The sequence below is a fragment of the Melanotaenia boesemani genome, chromosome 4 (genome assembly GCF_017639745.1).
Source record: "Melanotaenia boesemani isolate fMelBoe1 chromosome 4, fMelBoe1.pri, whole genome shotgun sequence".
NCBI lineage: Eukaryota > Metazoa > Chordata > Actinopteri > Atheriniformes > Melanotaeniidae > Melanotaenia > Melanotaenia boesemani.
The window spans coordinates 9,903,089-9,925,422 of NC_055685.1; the positions used below are offsets into that span (position 1 = coordinate 9,903,089).

At 39.7% G+C, this 22,334-nt stretch overlaps 1 protein-coding gene across 14 annotated transcripts in view; it reads left to right on the forward strand.

Annotated features, from left to right (window-relative positions):
• Window positions 1-22,334, forward strand: part of LOC121638415 (nuclear factor 1 X-type-like) — a 121,327-nt gene that overhangs the window by 15,688 nt on the left and 83,305 nt on the right. For 12 of the 14 annotated variants that reach the window (XM_041983186.1, XM_041983180.1, XM_041983184.1 and 9 more), the window contains one exon: window positions 20,033-20,564. In XM_041983186.1, coding sequence (XP_041839120.1) covers window positions 20,033-20,564 — 532 coding nt within the window. Of the gene's footprint in view, window positions 1-15,393; window positions 15,474-18,575; window positions 19,305-20,032; window positions 20,565-22,334 lie in introns of those variants that run through there. The other 2 variants (XM_041983190.1, XM_041983181.1) reach the window with 2 other exon arrangements.

Genomic DNA, 22,334 nt, shown 5'->3' on the forward strand with positions numbered 1-22,334 from the left:
CGCTCTTTTTGATTTTCTCAGAGGCCCTTTTTTGTGGGGGTAACCCCACTGAATGGGACAATGCAGCCTAGCGTGAAATTAAAGCTCTTAGTTAGTTTGCAGTTGCTCAAAAGAGGATTTTACACATGCATGCATTCATCACCCTCCCATACGCTATAGATATAGCTAATTAGAGGAAGTACACCCTATGTCGAGCATCAAGAGCCCAATTAAAAGAGTAGGGGAAACCTTGGTGTGTGAGATCTAGGCCAAATTTGCTCAGTGAATGCACTTCTGTTGCCTTGTGTGTGAACATTATGTCTGCCTCCTTAATCCAGGCGGGAAAATATGGACAAGACTGATATGAGAAGTTTCATTAACATATGCATGTCACGTACTGGGTAAGAAACCAAGAAAACATTCAGATTGATCACTCTGACAGGCGAGCGTCTGATTCGGAACAGATTGGGCCGCTCTCGCTGATTCTTCCAAGTCTGAATGATTTGGAAGTAGTCTGCACCAAAATGCCTGTCAACCACACAGATTTCAGCTGTAGCTATTCATGTCAAAGACGTTTTTTTGTTGTTGTTGTTTGTGCATTTTTGCAGTAAAACACTGAAAAATGCTGACTTTTTTTTGCTGTTGTCAAATAAACATGCTTCTCAATTATACAGTGAATCAGCTATAGGTAAGCACTATTTATGACAGCCTGGTCATAAGGAGACTCCTTTGTTAAAGATTACTGTCCCTGCATCATAGTCCAAACTAATCTCAAATGAATTCATGAAATAATCACAAGCTCTTTGATAATGCACCCAGTTTGAATTATTATTTAATATGGGATATCCTATTTTGATTCCAGAGTGCAACCACACAGCAAATTTCATTGTTTAGATTAAACGCTTTGAGTTTAAATCAGCTTGATCTCTACATGCATGACCATCAACTATATAAGCACTTATAGTTGATCTTTTCACCTTTTTTAGACTTAAAACTGAACTATTTTTGCTGTTACGGTTATTATACTGTATAGAGCTATGTGTAACGCGTTTTAAAGTTATCTCTAATGTTCTTTAGAGTCGAGATATTTAACTTGTGGGTTGGTATTGTTTGAAATCTCAGTTACTGTAAAAAAGTGATTATGTGCTCTTCACTGAGATCATCAAACGGTCCTGAAATCTGGCATGTTAAGCACATCTCAGACATTTCCTACTAAGCTAAACTAGCTGAGTCAACATGGGATTGTCCTCACCCCAGAACCTCACTTTATTAACAGTGTCACAGCTCCAACATTTAGGCTAACATCTCTGGATGCTGTCGTATTTTATCTGAGAATGAGTACACCGAACACTCAGTTAATTACTGATAACTCATAAACAAATCCACACACTTTTACAATTGTAGAGCAATTGTAGCAATCTGCAACCTTCTCATGAGGTGTTGGAGTGGTTCATGCCACCCTAGTAACATACCCAATATATAAAAGGCTTGTAGTGTTTTTATGGTACTGACGCAGTGATATGTAGTCTGAGGAAGTCATGCTAATTTAAATGCTTTTGAGAAACTTTCCCTGTACCTTCCCAGAAGCTTATTTTCAAGACTGTCTTCATTCCAACAACAAAAAGTCCAGCCCTGTTTGTTTATGAAAGGAATTATAATCTGCAATTATGTTTAAAAATAAAAGCAACCTCTAGTGGTCTTGAGGGCCCCTGCGTGTGAACTGTAAAACTGGGATCCACTGATGTTATGTTTACTGGAATAAGTACATTTTACTAAGCCTAACCAGGTAGCTTTATTACCTAAACACAATCACAAAATGAGAAGTGCCTGCAGTTGACTTGTCAACAAGACAACCAATTAAATAGTGTCCATTAACCTGGAGGTGGTGTTGTAAGAAGAATTTATTGTTGCCCTTATTACCTTCTTTTTCTATAACCTCAACCAAGTATTTTCATTTTCTAATCGTGTTTTAGTACAGTGTTGTTGTGTCATTTTCTGAATGTAATCTGTAAGTGAAAAATCAGATGGTGTGTCTCGTATCAGCATGAATGAACAACCCATAAGAGTGTATGTGGACCCAGAACAATTGTGATTCTGTGAAACCAATTTGTAAACTCTAATAGGCTTTATGTGCATGAAGTTCACAAAGCTTAAGCAACAGCCTGTATTCTGTCTGTGTAAATATATGCTCTTTTGCACAGTTGCAGCAACCCGTGCATGGACTCAGTTGACTTGTTGCAGTGATTTCAGTAAAAGTAACTGTTCAACTTCCCTTTGCTCCAACTCAAATAACCTTGTACTCATAATGTTTTTGCAGTTATAACGATACAATCTGAGTCCACATGGACATGCGTTCTAAAATGCAACGTTTCGTTAGTCGAACACAAGACAATAAGACGATGTGAGATGCAGATATCTTCCTTCCCTGAAAAAGGAAATCAACACAACGAAGATAATGGATTCTTAGGAACTTTCTTTCACTTCACTGAAATGTGAATTGTATTCCTAAAAATGTTTGAGGAAAAATAAATGAGCAGGTCACTTTTCTTTATTGATAACAAGCCATAACAGTTTGTCCAAACCTTTGAGAGGCAATGAGTCTGTTCTGGATGTTGTTGACTTGCACAAAGACGCCATAAGCTCAGTTTAATGCAGATGAGACAACTGCCCTGTCTCTTGAAACCCTGCGAACAGAAAGGATTGCACATCTTTTTCATGGAGAAATGTGAAGTATATGAAAATGATGGACTTGTAGACATGATATACCAAGGACCCATAATCAAAACTTCACATATAAACATTTTAGAATGAATTATGATGATACCTTTATTTTTATTGAATTATTACTGATTGTAATGTACAGATTGAGAACTACATTTTTTACATGTGTCAATATACATACTGTACCTTTAAATGGCAGTTGATGGACATACATAGGGAAGATTCTGTGGCCATGACACCCCACTGTGTTGAATGTCCGCCTAAGGTCATTTATTTTTGTCAGTACTGTGGGTAAATGAGTGTGTGAGAAGCAGAGGTCGACTAATGCAGAGTATCACCCACAGGAATGATAGCTGAAAAACCCACCAGGCTCAGTGAATACATCTGATGGTTGACACAAATGCACAAACAATCCTGCTATACACTGACAATTTTTATTCCCAGTATTGGACATGCCAGCCCTGTGACCAAAGTGTAACTACTGGTCATCTGTGGTCCCATTAGCCGCCAGTGAACCCAGTTAGTGAGTCAGACTTTGTGGAACAAAGTGTGCCTCTCTGTGACCCCCCCCACCCCCCTTTAGTTGAGTGTGCTGGCTGCCCGCCAGTGGTGGAAAAATCTATAAGCCATTGCGTAATATACCATATCTTTACCTTGTTTGAACCCGACGCAAGAACCACAGCTGTGTGAGCACACAAACAGAGAAATGAGTGTGTTCATGCCTCTGTGTGTGTTTGACAGAGAGAGACAGACGGGGAGAGGGAGACACATAGAGTGGCTTCTTTGTGGCTAGTTTTCAGCGGCTACCCTCACATATACAGCATCACACCAGTTTGATCAAAAGCCACTGACTAAATATTTTTATAAGTAGGCCGAGCGGGGTGTTCTGGTCAGTTTCTGGAGCTTTATGCCAGGAGAGGCGAAGGATGAGGCAATAGAAAATGCATGTGTTTTTTCAGGCGAGTGATCTTATGAATGGAAATCATATCAAAGTCATGTTTCTCTTTCAGGACATATCAACTCCATGGCAACGCCACTGTACTGACAAAGCCTGAGTGGCAACTGTATCATTAGTCTCTGCTGGAGTTACTTGAGCCCCATGTGCATCTTCAGACAGGAAATTAGATTTTAGAATAAATTAAAGGCTGTCAGGCCTTTCAAGTTATACACTCTTCCTCTTAGTAGCGACTATATTTCAGTGTGTTTGGTGGCATGGTTGATGCTATGTTTGGTTGAGTGTATGTGCGCGCAAAGTCCTCTCTCTGCACCTGAAGCTTCGACTGCATCTGCGAGTGTTGGAACACCTAGGGGAGGGAGACTAGTGTTTTTATTGGAAAGCTTTGAATGGGGTCATAGTTACTGACTTTCACCTTTTTTCTGCTAACTGTGTATGCTTGTAGGTGTCATCTGTCATGACTCTTGTCTTACACACAGATACACATTTGATGCAGGACAAAAGGGAGCCGAAAGCTACCCCTCTGTGATTATATGAATGAAAATGAACTGAAACATTATCTTGTAAGTTTTCATCTCAGTCTGTGACGTAGCAGTCTGAATATCACAAGCAATGGCTGATTCTATTTTGATGGTGGTGATCACTATTAAATGGCCTGTAATGACTACTGATAATCTCCACATGTAGCTAAGCACTCTGGAATCGCCTGGAGGCTGTTGTTTGTTAATGCTCCACTAAAAACTAAAACACATACAGATGTGTGTGGGATAAAAACCACAAACCCAGTTAAGATCCCTGCCTTTTTCAGTTCATGCTCGTGCTTAATTTTCACCAGCTTGCCTGTTGAAATTTCTTCAACATAGGTGCAAATTTTCAGTGTAGTCCCCCCCTTCCTCCAATATTAAAATGATTTTCTTAGCTCCCCTCCCCCTGGAGCGGCTCAGAGTAAAAAGGTCAAACAGCGTTAGTGTGGCTGCGGTGGTTTGGGCCTCGGGGATGACAGCTGCATGAGGGACGTGGCTTCGGCTGGTGGGAGAAAGTTGGGTGCTAGAAGGATACAGCATAATTTCTCACCTCACGCGTTGCATATGCATTTGCGAAAATACTGTGTAAACGTTTGTGAGACTGACTGCTGATATGTTTGTGTTTATTGACTCAAAGAGACAGGCCGTGGCTGCGCACACAGCGGTGTACGGGTGGCAGGGGTCCAGGCTTGGGGGAAACGTGTGTGTTTAAAGTACACACAGGCCTAATTATGCTGATTTAAGCATTCTTGCGGTCCTCCCTCTGGCTTGTGGTGTGTTAACTGGCACAGGGGCATCCAGCAGGGAGTGAGACGGGGAGAGAAAGCGAGGGAAAAGATAAAGAATACAGCGGTAGAAAGAAGAGTTGATGAAAAAAGAGGATGAAAGCCAGGTATACAGTAAAAAATAAAGAAAGTAGTGGTGTAAAGAAAAATTAAAGTAATTCTGCATACAAAAAAAAAAAGAAAGAAAGGAAAGGAAAGCCATCCCAGATGCTGGTGAAAGAGAGAAAAAACATACACCACCATCAAACTTCCCGGCAGGTTTTTCCCTCCTCGCTTTGGGGTTAAGAGCACACCCGCTTGCCGTATTTATTTTTATATTCAGATGTTATGGATTGCTCCGGGAAAAGGCTGTCCCTTTTCCCAGCAGAGGAATTAATAATGTTTGAATGTTCTCTATGGAGTCTAAAAAGGAGGAATATTGAAAGTGAGTTCAGAAAGTTTTTTAAAAGTTAAAACCCAACCACTTAAAAAAAAAAAAAGAAGAAAAAAAAAAAAGAAAAAGCAGTTTGTTGACTTGCTGCTCTCCAGCCCATGCCTGTGCACCTGTCTGCTGTCTTTGTATGCACGTGCATGCATACATTTTCACAAAGTGTACACAGTTTAGGATAAAAAAAATAAAATAACAAATGACATGTTTTACTGTATTTCTTAAATTGTGTGTGTGTGTGTGTGTGTGTGCCTGAATGTGTTTTTGTTTGTTTGATAAATTCCAAACACTAGAAAGTTTATGACGGCCGGCACAGGTTCTCCCTATAACTCATCAGAGCAGAGATTGATGATGTTGGCCAGTGTGTATTCAAGCCGTCTTTCATGCAGGTGATAAATTCCTGCTGCAGAAGGAGGCAGTGCTGCTTGGGTTCATTTACTGTGCTACATGAGACAGAATCTATCCATATAAAAACACACATTTGCTCTCATTTGAAACTATGCTCCCACTTTCCGTACACATCTTTCTTCTTTTTTCTCTTACTATGTTCAAAACCTCCCTTCGTCCATTTTTTTATATTTGCTTATCTCTGTCTGTTTTATCCCTCAACTCCCTCCATTTTCCAGCTCTCATTACATCTTCTACCTCAGCTTTTCCTCTCTCTCTTTTTACCTCATTCTTTCCAGCCTCCTCCTTGCTACTCTTCTCTTTCATTCCATCTGGAAGAGCCACAGTCTTATCTGGGATATGTTGGATTTGGTGAGCTTAAAAGCCACTTTACTAACTCCCTGTCTGTGTCTCTCGAGAACATTACAGGCTATCAAAAACAGTTTCACCATTCACAAGGCTTTTTTCACTGGAATGATGTTCATCGGGCAACTTATCGCCTCTTGATGCTAATCCTTTACCTGCCTTTCCATCTTCTGGATTTCTTTTTCTCCCTCGGCTTTATTTCTGTTCCTCTACCGACTAAATTGTTTGATATTGGATTTCTTTGTTGATGTGAAGGAATGCTAATGCATCATAACCATATTGCAGTAATTAAAGCAAGCAAATTGTGCCAAGTGTTATCTGGAGAATCAAATTTCTGCGCTGCTTCAGATTGAAAAATGGCTTTCACTTTTATTTCTTCAGTGAAATAATAAATAAATAAAGGCCTTTTCAATATGTGCGGAAACAATAGTGTCATTGTGTTGAGTAATTTCTCTGGAAAAGCTAGCCCAAATCTCTAGATCCAATAGATGTTGTTTTGTTTTCTCTTGTGAGTCATTTTTTGATTATTTTCCTTGTACTGCTTTTGCAATTTGGTCAAGGTTTGGAGGTATTTCGAGGTACATTTAAAAATTATGATTAGATTTGGAAAGCTAAATATCTGTTTAAACTGCTGAAGACAGTGTAGGGAAATCCAGGGACAGCAGGCTGTGATCAGACCCCAGGCGGGCCCTCTCCAACAGCAAACTGGACTGAGGGTTTGCTGGTTTTATTCTTAGGGCCTGTGTGTGTGTTGTTGATGTAGCAGCTCCAACCGTGTTGACTCACACAGAGACAGCGGTGATGGCAACGCCGAGGATGGGTGTCGGGCTTGGCTGATGACTCTGACTCCCAAACAGAACTGCAAAGGCAAACCCTTCTTTGTGTTGGTGGGCGGAGGCCATACTTCAGTCATATGTGTGTGTTTCTCTCTCTGTGCGTGCCTTTCAGTCCTGACAGCCAAGAAGCTTCAACAGTGTCTGACGTGGCAGCTCTCGCTGCTTTCAACCCAGCTCATTCCTGCTGGCTGGCTTTTCTGTGATACTATCGCTTCATACAATCACATGTTTATAAATGGATACTGACTGGTATTTCATATCCTACCAGTTTTGCTGAAGGTTTGTCAATTCCAATTAAATCTGTACTCTTCCCTGAAACAGTATTAGATTATGTATTGTGGTAGGGACGTTTTTTTTTTTTTCTCTCCAATGTTCTTTGTTGTAGTGGAACTGAAAAAAAAAACAAAAAAAAAAAGCACCCCCCCCCCACAAAAAAACAAAACAAAACAAAAAAAAAAAAAAAAAAAAAGCAAAAAATTTGAGAAGACTGGACTAGAGGCCAATGTGGGCACTTTTGGTTAGACATAAACAGTGTTTTTACATGCGTGCTATTCCATCCCTTGGCACGATAGGTTGAGGGGGGTTTCTAGTCAAGCTCAAATGCAAAATGCTGCCTACAAATGAACCATATGCAAGCTATTAAGTAGTTATTACCACCTACTGTAGCGTGTAAATGCATATACATTGTACGCCACAACATCTGTTGCTTTCAGTAAATCAACTAAAGAAGAAAATTGCTTTTCATGCAGGTATATGGACTTTTTTGTATGAAATACAAAGTTTAAACAAATGCAAATGCATTGAATTTTTAAGCTTATATCACTACACAGATCTTTTTGGCAACTTTTCTGTTTTTTCTTTTCTTTTCCCTGGTCTGTTTTTTGAGGTGCCTTTTTATCGAGGTAGGTTTCCTCCATTTTATGTCCCCTCTGAGGACATGCACTTATGGCCGTCTGCTTGTGGTACTGTGGTGCTCCTGAGGTCTGAGCGAGGTGGTAGTTTAGACTGGGGAAGTCAGCGTGCGTGGTCGCAGAGGAGATAACTGCACATACGCTCTCCCCAGAGGCGCCCGTCTGCATTGTGTGTCTGCCCGTCCTCCCTGGATTTTTGGTGGAAGATTGAACTTTAAAAAAGAAACAGCGGTGGTTTTAGAAGATAAAAGTTTCAAAATGATTTAGTTGTTGTTGTTGTGTGTGTGCACACGTGACTTTGTGTGGTTTCTCAGGGCTCTTTGTTTCTCGCCTTGCATGTGTTTGAGCGTGTCCTTTGCTTCTTCCGGCCTGGCACGGCGGTTGCTCAACAGGGAATGCCAATCAAAATGAGCAGAGTGAGCTTTAACCCTCCCACTGCCCGCTCAGAGCCATTCTGCCATATCAAAACCCTCTCTCTCTTCATCAGAAACACTGTCAAACATAGCACAGATTATAACCCAGCTCCCAGAGGGCCATATGGAAGGGGCATCTTTTAACCCTATTGGCTTCAGAGACGCATAGGAAGCCACTTGGAGTAGCTACCAACTCTTGACCCCTAACACCAACGACTGAGCACGGACAAGGCAGAGTGCACAGGCAAAAGCCCAGCTCATATCATGCCACAGGGAGCGGGCACTGTTTAACCCTCACTGTGCCAAGTCAACACAGGCAAAACTCCAACTTATTTGATAAGCAGAATTAAATCTGCATGCTCCTGTGTTTCTGACAGTGGCGTCATTGATGTGGAAATGGATCTGTAACATAAACATTTCTGGTGGATGTAAATGAAAATTTGAAAAATTTAAATTATAAAACATATTTACAAGGTTTTGGTTTTCTAAGTGATGTAAACTACATCTGTCTATATTTTTTACTATTTTCCTATAAATGGTGTAAAATGTCAGTAAATTAGTCTTGTCTCATATCGTATCATGTCGCGTCACATCGCATCGTATTGTATCGTATAGTTTCGTATCATATTGTATTGTTTTGTATTGTATCGTATATTATATGGCTTTTAAAATTATATTGACCACTCACAATTTTCAAAGTCATATTCATACAATAAGGTTATTTTTGCACATATACTGTAGTTAATATCCCATCACTCACAGACCAATTATTTATACGGGGCAATGTCTTTCAGAAGTTTTCCAAAAAGTGACATGAAGGGATCAAACCACTGACTTTGCAATCAGTGACCACTCCCAGCTTCCACACCTTTCTAAAGGAAAAATTAACATTTGTTTCATGGAAATAAAACATGTCCCAGAAATGTTGTATAATCTGATCTCATTATTTAAAATTTTATAATCAAATCAAATTACAAATTAGAAATTTTTACAACTGGTGAAAGTATATATATATATATATATATATATATATATATATATATATATATATATATATATATATATATATATATATTTATGTGTGTGTGTGTGTGTGTGTGTGTGTGTGTGTATGATATTAATGGAGAACACAAACATAAAAGGACCGATAAAAGAAGCAATCAGTTATGCAAAACAGAAAACAGATGTACATGGAAAGAATTAATTAAAATGCCAAACGGCTTCTTGCAAATAATCCACGTTTACACAAACTACAAAGGAAAAAGAAAAAGGGCAAATTTTGGAAGAGATACTTTGCCTTTAAGAGATGTTCTGGGGGGGTGAGAGGCTGTCTAGAGAAAAAGAGAGTGCATAAAGGGAGTTTCTTCACTTGCCTGTCTGGCACTGGCAGAGAAATGAGAGTACAAGTTGAAGTCTGGGTGAGGCAAGCAGTGTGAAAGAGAGGCGGTGAGAAATGGAGTTCCACAATGAAAGGATTTAAGGGGGAGCAGAGTGAGAGATGCTAGAGGATTGATGGCAACATAGATAGAAAAAGCACAGGCAATTGGCAGGAGTGGGAGGGTGAGTGAAGCAGCAGAAAGCAGAAGGAGAGATGGTTGAGTTGTGCATGAAAGGCGAAAGTGTTGTTCTGTTGGAGTGTTGTAAAGAAAATAAAAAAATATATTAACAGTTTAAAAAAAAGCCTTACATGACAGCACATGAAAACATCAAAGATAAAATCAAGATGCCAATAAGAAAAACATATCCACACACACACACACACACGCACGCACACACACACACATCAAGTTTTGTTTTGTTTTTTAACCCAGGATACGAAGCCAAAAGCTCACATTCAGTTTAGATTTCATCTAGAATAAAAAAGTTTAGATTTGTCCATGCTATGCTGTTATTTAAGCAGTCCAGTGAAGACAATGAAAAAGGAGATAGAGATAAGAAAAAATCGTTTTGTGGTATGGCCAGACAGGTTAGAATATCATATCCAATGCTAAAAATAGACTCCTAAGGCAGTCAACAACAGGACAGGACCCAGAATAAAGCCTTGAGGAACTCCACATGCAACCTGCATTTGAAAAATGCTTGTTAGGGCTGGGCAATTAATTGAATTTTAATCACAATTATGATCTGGGTTTTCAACGATCATAAAAAAGAGATGGACCGATTATTTTTTTTCTTTTGGAGTTTCAAAATAATCGTGATTATTATTTTTCCCATAATCAAGCAGCAGATGTAAATTAAGGCACTCTTTCAGAGTTTTGTTCAGTGTCTACACAACTGTCAAGGTGTGACAAGGGAATCATATGACCCACAGTGTCAAATGCCAAATTCAAGTCTAAAAGTGCAAGAATAAAGAGATGTATTCATCAATAACAAAACATGTAATCCAGTAAAACTGATGAAGGGACATTATCTGTGGGATCATTTGTAGGCTGCAGTTATTTAATCTCGTCTTAGAATAAAAAGAGCGATACAGGCTCAAATTAGTTAAAAACAGCTGAGCGTGAAAAGGTAGAAGGATCTAGAGCATAGCAACAAGTCAAAGACCTGAGGCTTATGGTTGTTTGTCCAAACAAGTTTACAAAAATCTATTGATTTTACGCCCTCTTATAAACAGCTTTTTGGGATTCAATTAATCAGTTAAAATTCCTAAATTGCCATGAAGCTGGTCCTTTTTTCGTTTTCTTTCAGCTTGTTTACATTTGGGTTTGAGCGCAATAGTAGATTCATCGGTTCCAAACATGCTGTAGTGCATTTGGCCTCGACTGGTGCAACTGAGTCCTAAATGTTCAGAGTTAAAAGAGACAGTGAACTGCTCAGCAGTCTGAAAACCATTGTCCATAGTAGAGATACTACACCATTAAAATCGTCTGAAAATTGTAATGGAACTAAGAGGTTAATCACACATGTATTGTGGTGGAGTGCAAAACTGATGATAAAGGGACGGTGGAAGTAGATAACACCAGCCCATTTTCACAAAAACAAAGTATGTGTCCAAAACATAGTAGTCTCATAACTAGAAGCACACAGGTAGTGCAGGCCTCCACCAAGCCACTGTTTTGTTGTTTTTTTTGCCAATGATTGTGGGCATTATTTTTTAGCTTACAGTCAAATTGCAAATTTATCCCTATCTCCCCATAGTAAAGAATCCTTTAAAAATATTCTTGGATCTAGGTGGTGATTTGGATCACTCCTGACATCCAATTCCATTTCTGAGATTTTCTGAAAATGTCATTAAAATTTATTCATTACTTTTTGAGTTATGTTGCTAACAGACAGCCAGATAAACCAATGCTGTCAAATACATGACCTTCATCTTGCCAGGGGTAATAAATGGTGATTCTTTTCATTGTATAGGGAAGCGTCAATGGAAACCTACTTGTTACGTTTTTGGAGCTCTGGAAATGTAGCAATTTTACCATTAATGTGCATGTGACAGTGTTGTGTAATGCAAAACATGGGCATTGTACAATCTTGAGCTGCATCTAAGGGTATCTAAAAAACTGCATGCATCACAGATTTCACTGATGCTTCACGAAGTCCACATGACTCCATAGATCCAGTATGTGGACTTTTTTATGTGTGTGACCAGTTAAAGACAGTAAATATGTTAAAATAATTACATATTTACGAATGACCATCATCAAGAAATCTGTTAATAATTCTATGAAATCCTTTTTGAACCTCATTGGACGATACTCTATTGTGCCTCAGATAAGAATAGTTCTTCTCCAGTGGCCACAGCACAAAGCTGTGGTAAATGGTATGTAAACGGTGACCCTAGCCCTCCACCCTTGTCAATCATCCAAAGAGAGTTACTAAATGAATGGAGAGTAGATGATGGTGGGAAGGCACAAAATGAATGTGTGAGTTGGGGTATAATGGTAAATCATTTGCATAAAGGGTGAGGGCACTCTGCCCGGCTTTTGCGGAGAGGTTGGCACCTCGCCTTTGCGACTGGCAAGACGAGGACCAGGTAGGAAGAAAAGAATGAGGTGGAGTGAAAGAGTGCGGGAGAGAGTCTCTCAGTGGTGCATCTCTTGTGCGAGGACTTGCAGGCCTTGGCTACTGCTGGAGCAGGGCATGGAGCGAAGGGGATATTGGGCTTCATTATCTGCTTGAATCCTGCTGCATTTGCTAATCGCGTGGTTCAAAGCCCTTGCTGCAGCTGTAGGCAGGCCATAGTAGCCAGTCTGGAGGTGTGTATAGTGTGCATATTGCATTGGAGGGAGACAATAAGTGTGAGGTGAACATTATGCTTTCCCTGTATACTTGTAGTTGAAGCTGAGAGCAGCCATTGTCCCTCACATACAGTCACAGTCACTACTTGAACCTATCAGGAATGGTTGTCCTTGTCAAGGGGAAATGCTCTGCTCAGTTTTATTGCAACGTCCTGTTGGAAAATACCACACCAGCAGTGCAGTACGTGTGTATTTGAAACGTTTTGTGTGCATACCAGTCTGGTAGTGTATCTATTTGGAGACACCACAACCAATTTAATGCATAACCAATTTAATGCAAACACACATATGATATAGTATGTGCAAAAGCCTCTATGTAGTAACTTAGGCTGAAGCAGTATATATACCGTCCGAACATGTTGGTTTATTAAATCATTGCTTGGATCATGAAGTACGTAATTTCCTAATTTAGTTTTAAAACATATAATTTTGCCCAGAGCTATTTATTCTTTTTCATTTCCCCAAACACATTCTAGTGTGTATTTTCAGAGCAAAGATAGATAATATAACTAACTCGTAAGGTTATATGTGAAGAGATCTGTTTATAATTAAGTATTTAAGGTGACAGAGTCATAGACGAACCACATAAACCTCTAAACAATCCTGGCTACACAAATTCTGAGGAGCCTCAATCATGAGAAGCTTTTAATCTTATTAGTGCGCTTACATTTGAGCCTGAAACAGAAAGACTCATCACACAAACGAGAGGGTGTTTTTGAGTATAACATTACCCTACGTGTGCAGTCATGTCAGAAGCACCGGCTCGCTATCAGTCCTTGTGCCTCTGAAGCTGTTTAACACTTGCTCCCTCTGTCTTTGCCTCTCGGCCTCGTGCCCACAAATGGCTTCCAGACTTTCACACATAGTAATGCTTCAGTGTGTAAACAGAAGTAATTACAAACGATGCACAGACACACTTTTAACATCAATCTGTATTGAAGAAAGAAAGACAGTATATTTTTCCCAACAAATAGGAATGAGAAATGAAGAAAAGTAATAAAATGTCATGGGAGAAATTTTAAAAGAGTACAGAATGTGTGTGAGTATATGTGCTGTAAATAACTGAAGGGATAAAAAAAATGTTTTTTACATCTTATAAGAGTTTTCAAGGAAATAGAGGTGTATTAGAAATTCACCATAATATCCTGCTACTGTGGGTTGCTAACCCATTAGCTGAAGAAAAATGGAAAATTCTCTCACAGAAGCTTGTTTTTGTTCCCATCTGTCTTTTTGTTTATTTTTTCACACTAGTGTAAAAAAAGATTCTGTCTGTACAGCATTTTATTTTTTGGAAGATTCCTGTCACATGAAACCTTTTTAAAATGTATTTTAAGAGTGAGCTAACACTCTAAGACATTTACCCAGATATTGTGAGTTTTTTTGTGTTTAATCATTCCCTAATACGCACTTAGACACACACACACACACACACACACACACACACACGGAAAATAGTTCAGCTCTCCCACATTCTCTCCCTTACATCACCAGTGTAGTTGTGAATGTGCAATTTTACATGGCAGATGTTAAATTTGAATTGAAGCTGTAAAACCAAGAGATGCTGAAACCTTCACTAGTTAGTGTGTGTGGGTGTGTTATTATTATTATTATTATTGTTATTGTTATTATTAATATTATTATTATTGCTATTACTATTAATAATAATAATAATAATAATAATAATAATAATAATAATATAATTTTATATAGGTATACATTTTATAATTTAATCAATTTACTAGTCATTATCCAAGATTTCACTGCACACAAATTTCCTTTTTTTTAATTGTTAAAAGGTTTTAAAATATATCATACTTTATATCTAAGACATGCTAAAAGAAATTTAATTTAAAACCAACTAGTTACACTTTAAAATATTAAATGATTTTGCTCTTAAAAAAATATTAAGGCTCATTTGAGTTGCTGCTTGTTTTCCCCAACTTTTGAAATTTTAATGGCTCTTTTCTTTGTCTGAATCACAGCTTAACGAATAAGGGAAGAAAAGAAAAAAAGAACATTTTACGCTCTTTGAATAATGCCTAACACTTGAAACACTCAAACAGCAACACTGAGAGACTAAATTTATCCCTGTTGACTCATAACCAAGAGATCTTCACCCTGAAGGATGTGGCTTCAAACAGGCGTACATGAATGACCTGAATCTTTTTTTCCCCACGTGTCCCATGCAAAGGCTATATTTATCCCTTCGGTATTTATTTGCTCACTAAGATTAATACCAGAAATTCATCTCAGGTAATAATATGAAGGCTATTTAAAGTACTCTGGAAACAGGCCAGAGTTGAGCTGCTAATCACTTGTATGCAAATCCAGCCAAGATACGGGACATATATATTTATTTAACATAAAAGAAGGGAATTTGTTTCTATTTTAAAATGTATACATCGTAACATGTAGCACTGCGCACCGCCTTCATGAATGTGGAGCATTTTAAGTGAGGGGTTTTCTTACTCTGGGCAATAGTAGGCCTACATTCACAGAGGTCACAGTTTACATTTTATTCCTTAAAACGACCATACGTACAACCCTTTTTTCTTTTCTTTTTCTGTTCTTTTCCCACCCACCAGCCCCTCGTTTTTAGCTCTCGTTTTTGGCCTTCTTTAACGTTAAGACGGACCGCTGTGGACGGCTGGACTGAGGAGTCTGTCAGAAACCTCCTCAAGTTCATTTTTCTCTGCTTTGGAGGGATTAAAGGTGGCTTTAAAACGGTTGTTGCTTAGAGAAGTCGAGTATGAAGTAAGTGTTTTATTACAATGTTTAAAAAAAAGAAGAAGAAGAAAAAAAAACAGGCTAATTATACGAGCATCGTTACGGGCCTTTAAAATCGTTTGTCCAGGGTTAGCTAAACAGGGCAGCTTTGTTAGACAAAACTAAACATTTAAACGGTGTTTGAGAGTGAATTCAGTGAATAGGGTAAGTTTATTTATTTATTTATTTATTTACATGGCCCATTTGTGAAGCCATTTAGTTCAATTATATTTTAGAAATGCTGAATCACTGTTAAGGTGGCTTTAAGGAGAGGTCACACAGCGGAGTGTTTCTCCTGCTTCAGCCCAACTATACCTTCACGGTGATAACTGCTGGTGTTTAAATGGAAACTAAAAAATATACAAAAAATATACAAAGAGCCAGTTGTCAGATATTAGACCTCTTCTGTGCTCAAAATACAATTTCTTTCTTTCTTTTTTTAAATTTCCGGGCCATTTCACAAAATGCATTTATATAACTGTGTGGATGAATGAGGCCAAACACTTATCTTAGTCTCAGTTTTTCTGTTTAATACCTCTAATGCTGGAATAAAATAATTGTATTTTTTATATTTGATATGTCCTTTTTATTTTTATTGATCTTTTTTTTTTCTTTAAGCAGTTGCTACTGTGTCAGTTTTGGCCTTGTCTGAAAAAAGCTGAGGTGGTTTTCATTTCACTCTGAAAGTTTTACCGTGTCAGTTTTGCAGCAGAAATCGGTTTGTTCTGCCTGGAAAACAGAAGTCATTTTCTGAATGACACTTGGATTGTTGCTAAGCAGATATTTACAGAATCTAGCAGCTGAGACCTGGAAAAAAAATCCACTTTTTCTTTTCTTTTTTAAGGCATGTAGATCTCTAAGTAAAGCCTCACTAATGAACAGGAAGAAATGTGGGTTTGAAAATGTCAGAAAATGGGATGCATTAAATAGAAGAGGTGCCACAGAGACTCATTTCATGGCCAAAATCATAAAAGACTTAGCCAATTGCGCACATTTGGCCCAGTGTTTGATCATGCAGAGATTTTGATTTTTTGTGATTTTTTTTTCCTAAATAGTCAGATGTGGATATAAATAGAATTTGCTTACATACTGATAACCTTATAGCCTTTGAATGAGATCTTATTAGCTTTACACAATCTTTTTGTTAGGGAGATTTAACAAAAGCTTTGTCAATGAAAAAAAAAACACCAATGAGTGTGTGTTACTTGATTTAGTTAAAAGAATAATATGTACTTGACAGCAGTATTTTCTACATTTCACTCCTTTTTTTATATGTCCTATCACAAATCTGAATTTTCTCTGTCTTTTGAAATAAGTGTAAAAAAAAACTATTATTCTTGGAAAACAAACATATGCATCCTCTTTGACATTCTTTCTTTCTTTCTTTCTTTTTTAATTCACCATAATATTGTACTTTTTTCCATATTCAGAGTGGCTGTGTGTGGCAAGCGTATGTTTGCATTAACAAGAGGCTCCAGGCCTGGCTTAGCCTGATCCAATGGCAGTGACCAGTCCGAAAGCCAGGGGACCAAGTAGCCAGTTAGCTCCCTACCTGGGTTGCCAACCAGTCATTCACCCAGGCTGTCATAGGGCTTGTCAGCCAACCTTGCCAGCTTGCCAGTCAGTCAGTGGACGAGCCGGTCATCCAGGCCGAAGCTCTTCTGACACTGACAGAAGGGGCAGGCGACTCTAAATCTGATGGTCCTGGGAACCAACCAGAGTACTCTAGCCTTTGTAGGGCGTTCACACAGACAACTTGTCCCATTGCACAGCAGGTGGCTTCACCCCACCATCACATGGCTGTGTCCTTAACTTTGCCACATGACAAGTTAACTTTTTTTTGGCTGCCCACTGTCTAGATTCCTGTTTTGATAATATCTGTTTAATTCCTGTGAGCCTCGTGGACCCTTTCATGTAATTTGGACAGCAAAAATTAACAAATTTGTGCCATTTTTAAAATGTGGAAGACTAACATTGAAAAAGACTTTTAATTAAAGGAGCCTTCCATATTTATTTTTAAATCAAGCCATCACAAAGGTATTATTTTCTCACAAATGCATCGGATTATGTTGAATTGGTTAAAGCTTTTGTGACAGCTTTTTTCCCCCGTGTTGCAGGCTACATAGCTCGTCCTTCTGAGGTCAGATAAATCTTCAAACGAGGACCAGACACGGGGTTGTCCAGGTTTTACAGGCCTGAGCTTTCCCACTTTCTGCTGATTTTCAGTCACAATTATGTGGATTTCATAATGCAGCATAATGAAAATATGGTCAATTTACTGTCCAGCATGTCTGAATTTGAAAGCAAAACACAAAGCTGTTTATGCAGAATGACAAGTTATTTCTTGTTTCAGATAGTTTCATTTATCACTTTCACTTGTATAAAAGCTTAACGTTGTTCAGGCTTTCCACAACAACATTTTCAGTGGTCTACTGTCTCTCTCACAAATGGGATTGATCCCTAATTTGGTAACAGAAACTTTTAATGGGTTTCTGTGTCTCTACTGTTGGGGGCTATTAAAGTGGAGTGACAGAAAATAGAGGGAGAGAAGGAAGAGAAAGGGCCAGTTTGGATGCAAGTGTGCATTTTGAAACGAGAGCGTGTTTTTTGGATGGTATTTTTTGTTTTGGGGGTGGTGGGGGGTGCTTTTCCTTCCCCCTCCTCTCTTTGTTTGTGTGGTAAATCCAGGAGCAGCTGCTGGTCTCAGGGTCTAGTGGGATTTTGGGTCTGTGTTTTCTCATGCCATCCCATGCCAAGGTGGTGTAACGCGAGCACAGAGAGAGAGAGAAGAGGGGTGTTTCTGGAGGAGGGGGAAGCTAGGGGGGGTGTGAGCTGGTTTGTTGGGATGGCTGTGACCACGATAGTGACGAAGGCGATAAGGGAGAGAGGGAAGCGTATTGGAGCTTTCGAATGGCGGGTGCTGTCTGGATGCATGTAAAATTAATATCCTCTGGACTTTGCTTTTGTACTAGATTGGAACTTGTCTATTTGGCTAATGACGTGCCTTCTGCCTGCACCACACACAATCCACCCCCCTCGCCTGCCCTCTCTCCACTAGCAGCCACCAACCATCCACACCCCCACCTCTTCGCGTCTCCCTCTGCCATCTCTCTCTTCCCTCCCTTTGAGCGCTGGGAGCGTGCGTATTGGCTGGGCTGTTTGAGACTCGGTGCCAAATAGGTGGGCCCTCTGCATGTTGGCACAGACTCAGTCAATGGTTAGAGACGGAAAGTGGAAAGGAAGAGAGAAAGACAGAGCCAGAGTTGGAGAGAAAGAAGGGGGGAAAAAAGAAGCTGCACTCGGGTTTGCCAGTGGTCGTGCACAGGCTTCCAACATTTATTCGCTCCTCTTGTTTTTTCTTCTTCTTCTTCTTCCTCTTCTCCTTCTTCTTTTCCGTCCGCACCCCCCTTGTCCAGCTCCCTCTCTCTCTCTGAGTTCTATGCAGATCAGATTTGAACCAATAGCACGTGCCGTTTTGCCAACCAATTTCCTTTTTTCATCAAGAAACTTTTTTCTATACATTCTTTTTTGCAAACAACGAAGCTTATTTTGCTTTTTTGAGACATTAATTCTTTTTTCTGCCTCATTTTTTAAAATTTTATTACATTTTTTGTCCTTTAGATAGAGAGATTGCAGAACTTCTCTTCACTCTCCTTCTGTTGTGCTCTTGAACAGCACCTCTTCTTGCTACAGTACCTCCTGTGTTCTTGTTTTGGTATTACACTGTGCCTCCTTGGCCTGACTCCTCACTCTGTCAGACTTCCCGCCCCCCCTGCTGCTTTTATTGGACACTTTCTCAGCTTCTGCTTTTTTTTTTTTTTTTTGGGGGGGGGTGGGGGTGGGGGGGCTTTTTTTTGGCTTTTTTCCCCTCAGTCTATTGTTTTTCTCATATTCACAGCAATACTTCAGCGCTCAACAATCCAGTTACAGCACTGGTTCTGCATTTTAATTTTCTGTGCAATCGATGGAGTGAATTTATAATGAAAGAGCGAAATGGTAACTACTTTGTAATTCTTGCTTTATTTACATATTTTTTAACAATACCTGTTAAGCCATTTTGAGTGTAGATACAGTGGAATTGTTTATGGATGATTACTTGATTTTGTGGTTTTCTAATTGGACTGCTTGTGTAAATTTTACATGTAGGATGTCTTATATTGTCCAGTTATATGAATTATATAGTTTGTGATGTTAGTTTGCATTATGTTTTATAAATCCGAAGTATTTTAGCATTTTTCCTTTTTAGAAATAATTGTTTAAATACCATTTTTCTTTTATAGTGACTGAAAGTCTATAATTTTTATTCCTAGCTCACACAATTGGTTAAATTTATTTGTGCATAATATGAAAAAAACTCTCCTTACCTTTTTGTCATCTCTTACCTAAGTCTTTCAGTGGTTTGTAAATGTGTCCTTCATTGTGGTGTGTCCATTTTAGAGTGGAAAGCATCCTTCCTCTCTCTCTCCATCTCTATCTCTCTCTCTTTCTGTCAGTCTCTTAGCGCCTCTCATTCACTCCCTCTGCTCACACGGAGCAGGCGCCGCTCCTCCATGCTGCGTGCCGGTGCTAACTGCCTGTCTTCTCTCTTCCCCTCCTCACCCCCACTACCTCTCTCCCCATCCTTCTCTCCCCCATTCTCCCCCTCTCTTTCCACTGCCTCCTCCTGCTTTCCTCCCTCCTCCCTCTCCTCTTCCACCCTCCCCCCATCCTCCTCTCTCATCCAGGATGAATTCCACCCCTTCATCGAGGCCCTTCTGCCCCATGTCCGCGCCTTCGCCTACACCTGGTTCAACCTGCAGGCCCGCAAGCGCAAATACTTCAAGAAACACGAGAAGCGTATGTCCAAGGAGGAAGAGCGTGCAGTGAAGGATGAATTACTCGGGGAGAAGCCAGAGATTAAGCAGAAGTGGGCCTCGCGCCTGCTGGCCAAGCTCCGCAAGGACATCCGGCCTGAGTTCCGTGAGGACTTTGTGCTCACCATCACGGGCAAAAAGCCCCCCTGCTGCGTGCTGTCCAACCCTGACCAGAAGGGCAAGATCCGTCGCATCGATTGCCTGCGCCAGGCCGACAAGGTGTGGCGGTTGGACCTGGTGATGGTCATCCTGTTCAAGGGCAGTCCCCTAGAGAGCACGGACGGAGAACGGCTGGTCAAGTCACCACAGTGTACCAACCCTGGTCTTTGCGTCCAGCCACACCACATCGGAGTGTCTGTCAAGGAGCTGGACCTTTACCTGGCCTACTTTGTCCACACGCCAGGTATGTTACCACCTGGATACTAGACAGTATTGATGTATGTGTAGGTGCACTGAGAAACACAAGGACACACCTCGACACCTCCTTGCATGACAACTACATACAAAAAGTTAAAGATAGAAATTTATAGAAATAAAAAAGCAACACTAAATCACTCTCATATCACAATGTAAATTCACATAACTTGGTTTCATAAAAGCTGTTTTAAAACTATTTTAAGTTTTATTTTGTAATATTGAGTTAATTCTAAAAAACAAAGTGAAATTCCATCTTTTAGAGAAAAATGAAAAAAATCCCGTCTAGCTTTTCCCTTTATAAAACATCTTGTCTTTTCCATAGTTTTCCTTCCTTTCGTGATTATCTCTGTTTTTGTTTACATTGCAACATAGTATCAACAGTAATAAAAATAATGTTTGAGCGTGGGTCAAGGGCGTTCATCCAGCTTGCTCTGGCAAGTGTGTTTTCACATTTCTGAGTGAGGCATTTGTGGCTTTGTATGAGTATATATTTTATAGGAAAGAATTTAAACGTGTGTGCTAAAGTTTCTGTGTTTTAGTGTGATCAGTGTTACACATATGAGAGTTATATCTCATAATTTTGTTGGAAGTGCAGCCACAATGATAAGGCTATTGTAGACGGGGATCGTAATTTGGCCACAGCTCAGATTGTGTGTTTTTTATGTGTGGGAGAGAGAAAGAGAGCAGAGCCATGAGTCTCCTGCTCTCAGGCCGCAGGCTGCTGCCGCCCTCGCTGTCTGCCTGAACGCTAGCACCACTTTGGACCTGACTGCCAAACACATATTCACACACAAGAAACAGCAAAGCTCAAAGATAGACAGTATAATTTCAGCCAGAGTAACACAGTTAAATAAAGATTAACATAATTATTTTTTTTCCTTTTTTTTAAAAAAAAAAAAAAAAAGAAAGTCAATCAATTCTGTCATTTTTGTGGCACACTTTCACACGAGGATCCAAACACATTTTTAGTTACAATTGTGTACACGCACCCACACGGTGCACACATTCGTCCAGAGACCATCACAGATACAGTTTGATTCAGCCAAACATTGTTGTATCTTAGCCATCATCATGGATACACACTCACACACACAGCCAAACATCAGTGTAGCTTCCAGTACGCATAGTCAATGCACACAGCCAAAATACTGGTCGTGTTTTTTATATTTTTTTTCGTCTCCCCTCTACACATTGCGAGAAACACAGTTCCAGCAGCCACACACACATACACACACACATGGACACACACTCACACAATACGTTTCACAGCCAAATCCTCCAAATACACACAACTTCACCATTCACTGGCTTGGTGTTCAAACAAGCTCATGACCTAATATTATCTCAGCTGGAATTTTCTGGAAATTTTAAACAGTGACTCAACCGGCACATATACATGCAGCTCACCCCAGCCACTGCCTAAATACACACATTTGCACTCTGCTTAAGCACAACTTTTATGTTCGCTACTAACATTTAGCCAAATGCTATCACAGCCGGACCTCAGCCTTTCCTCTCTCTGACACACACACACACACACACACACAAAAGTCTTGATACAGGCCAAACACCTCATGCAGCCTGAGCCAAACCCTGACAGCAGCTCCAGCGTTATTTTGTTGGTCTGTCTTTAGTGGTAATAAATGATAGGCAGCAGGCAGTCTGTGTCACTCTTTTCATGGGAATTCCTTTTGAAAAATCATTTTCCAAATATAGTTGATTTTATTCGTTTTCAGTGGCTCAAACTGAGTCTGAG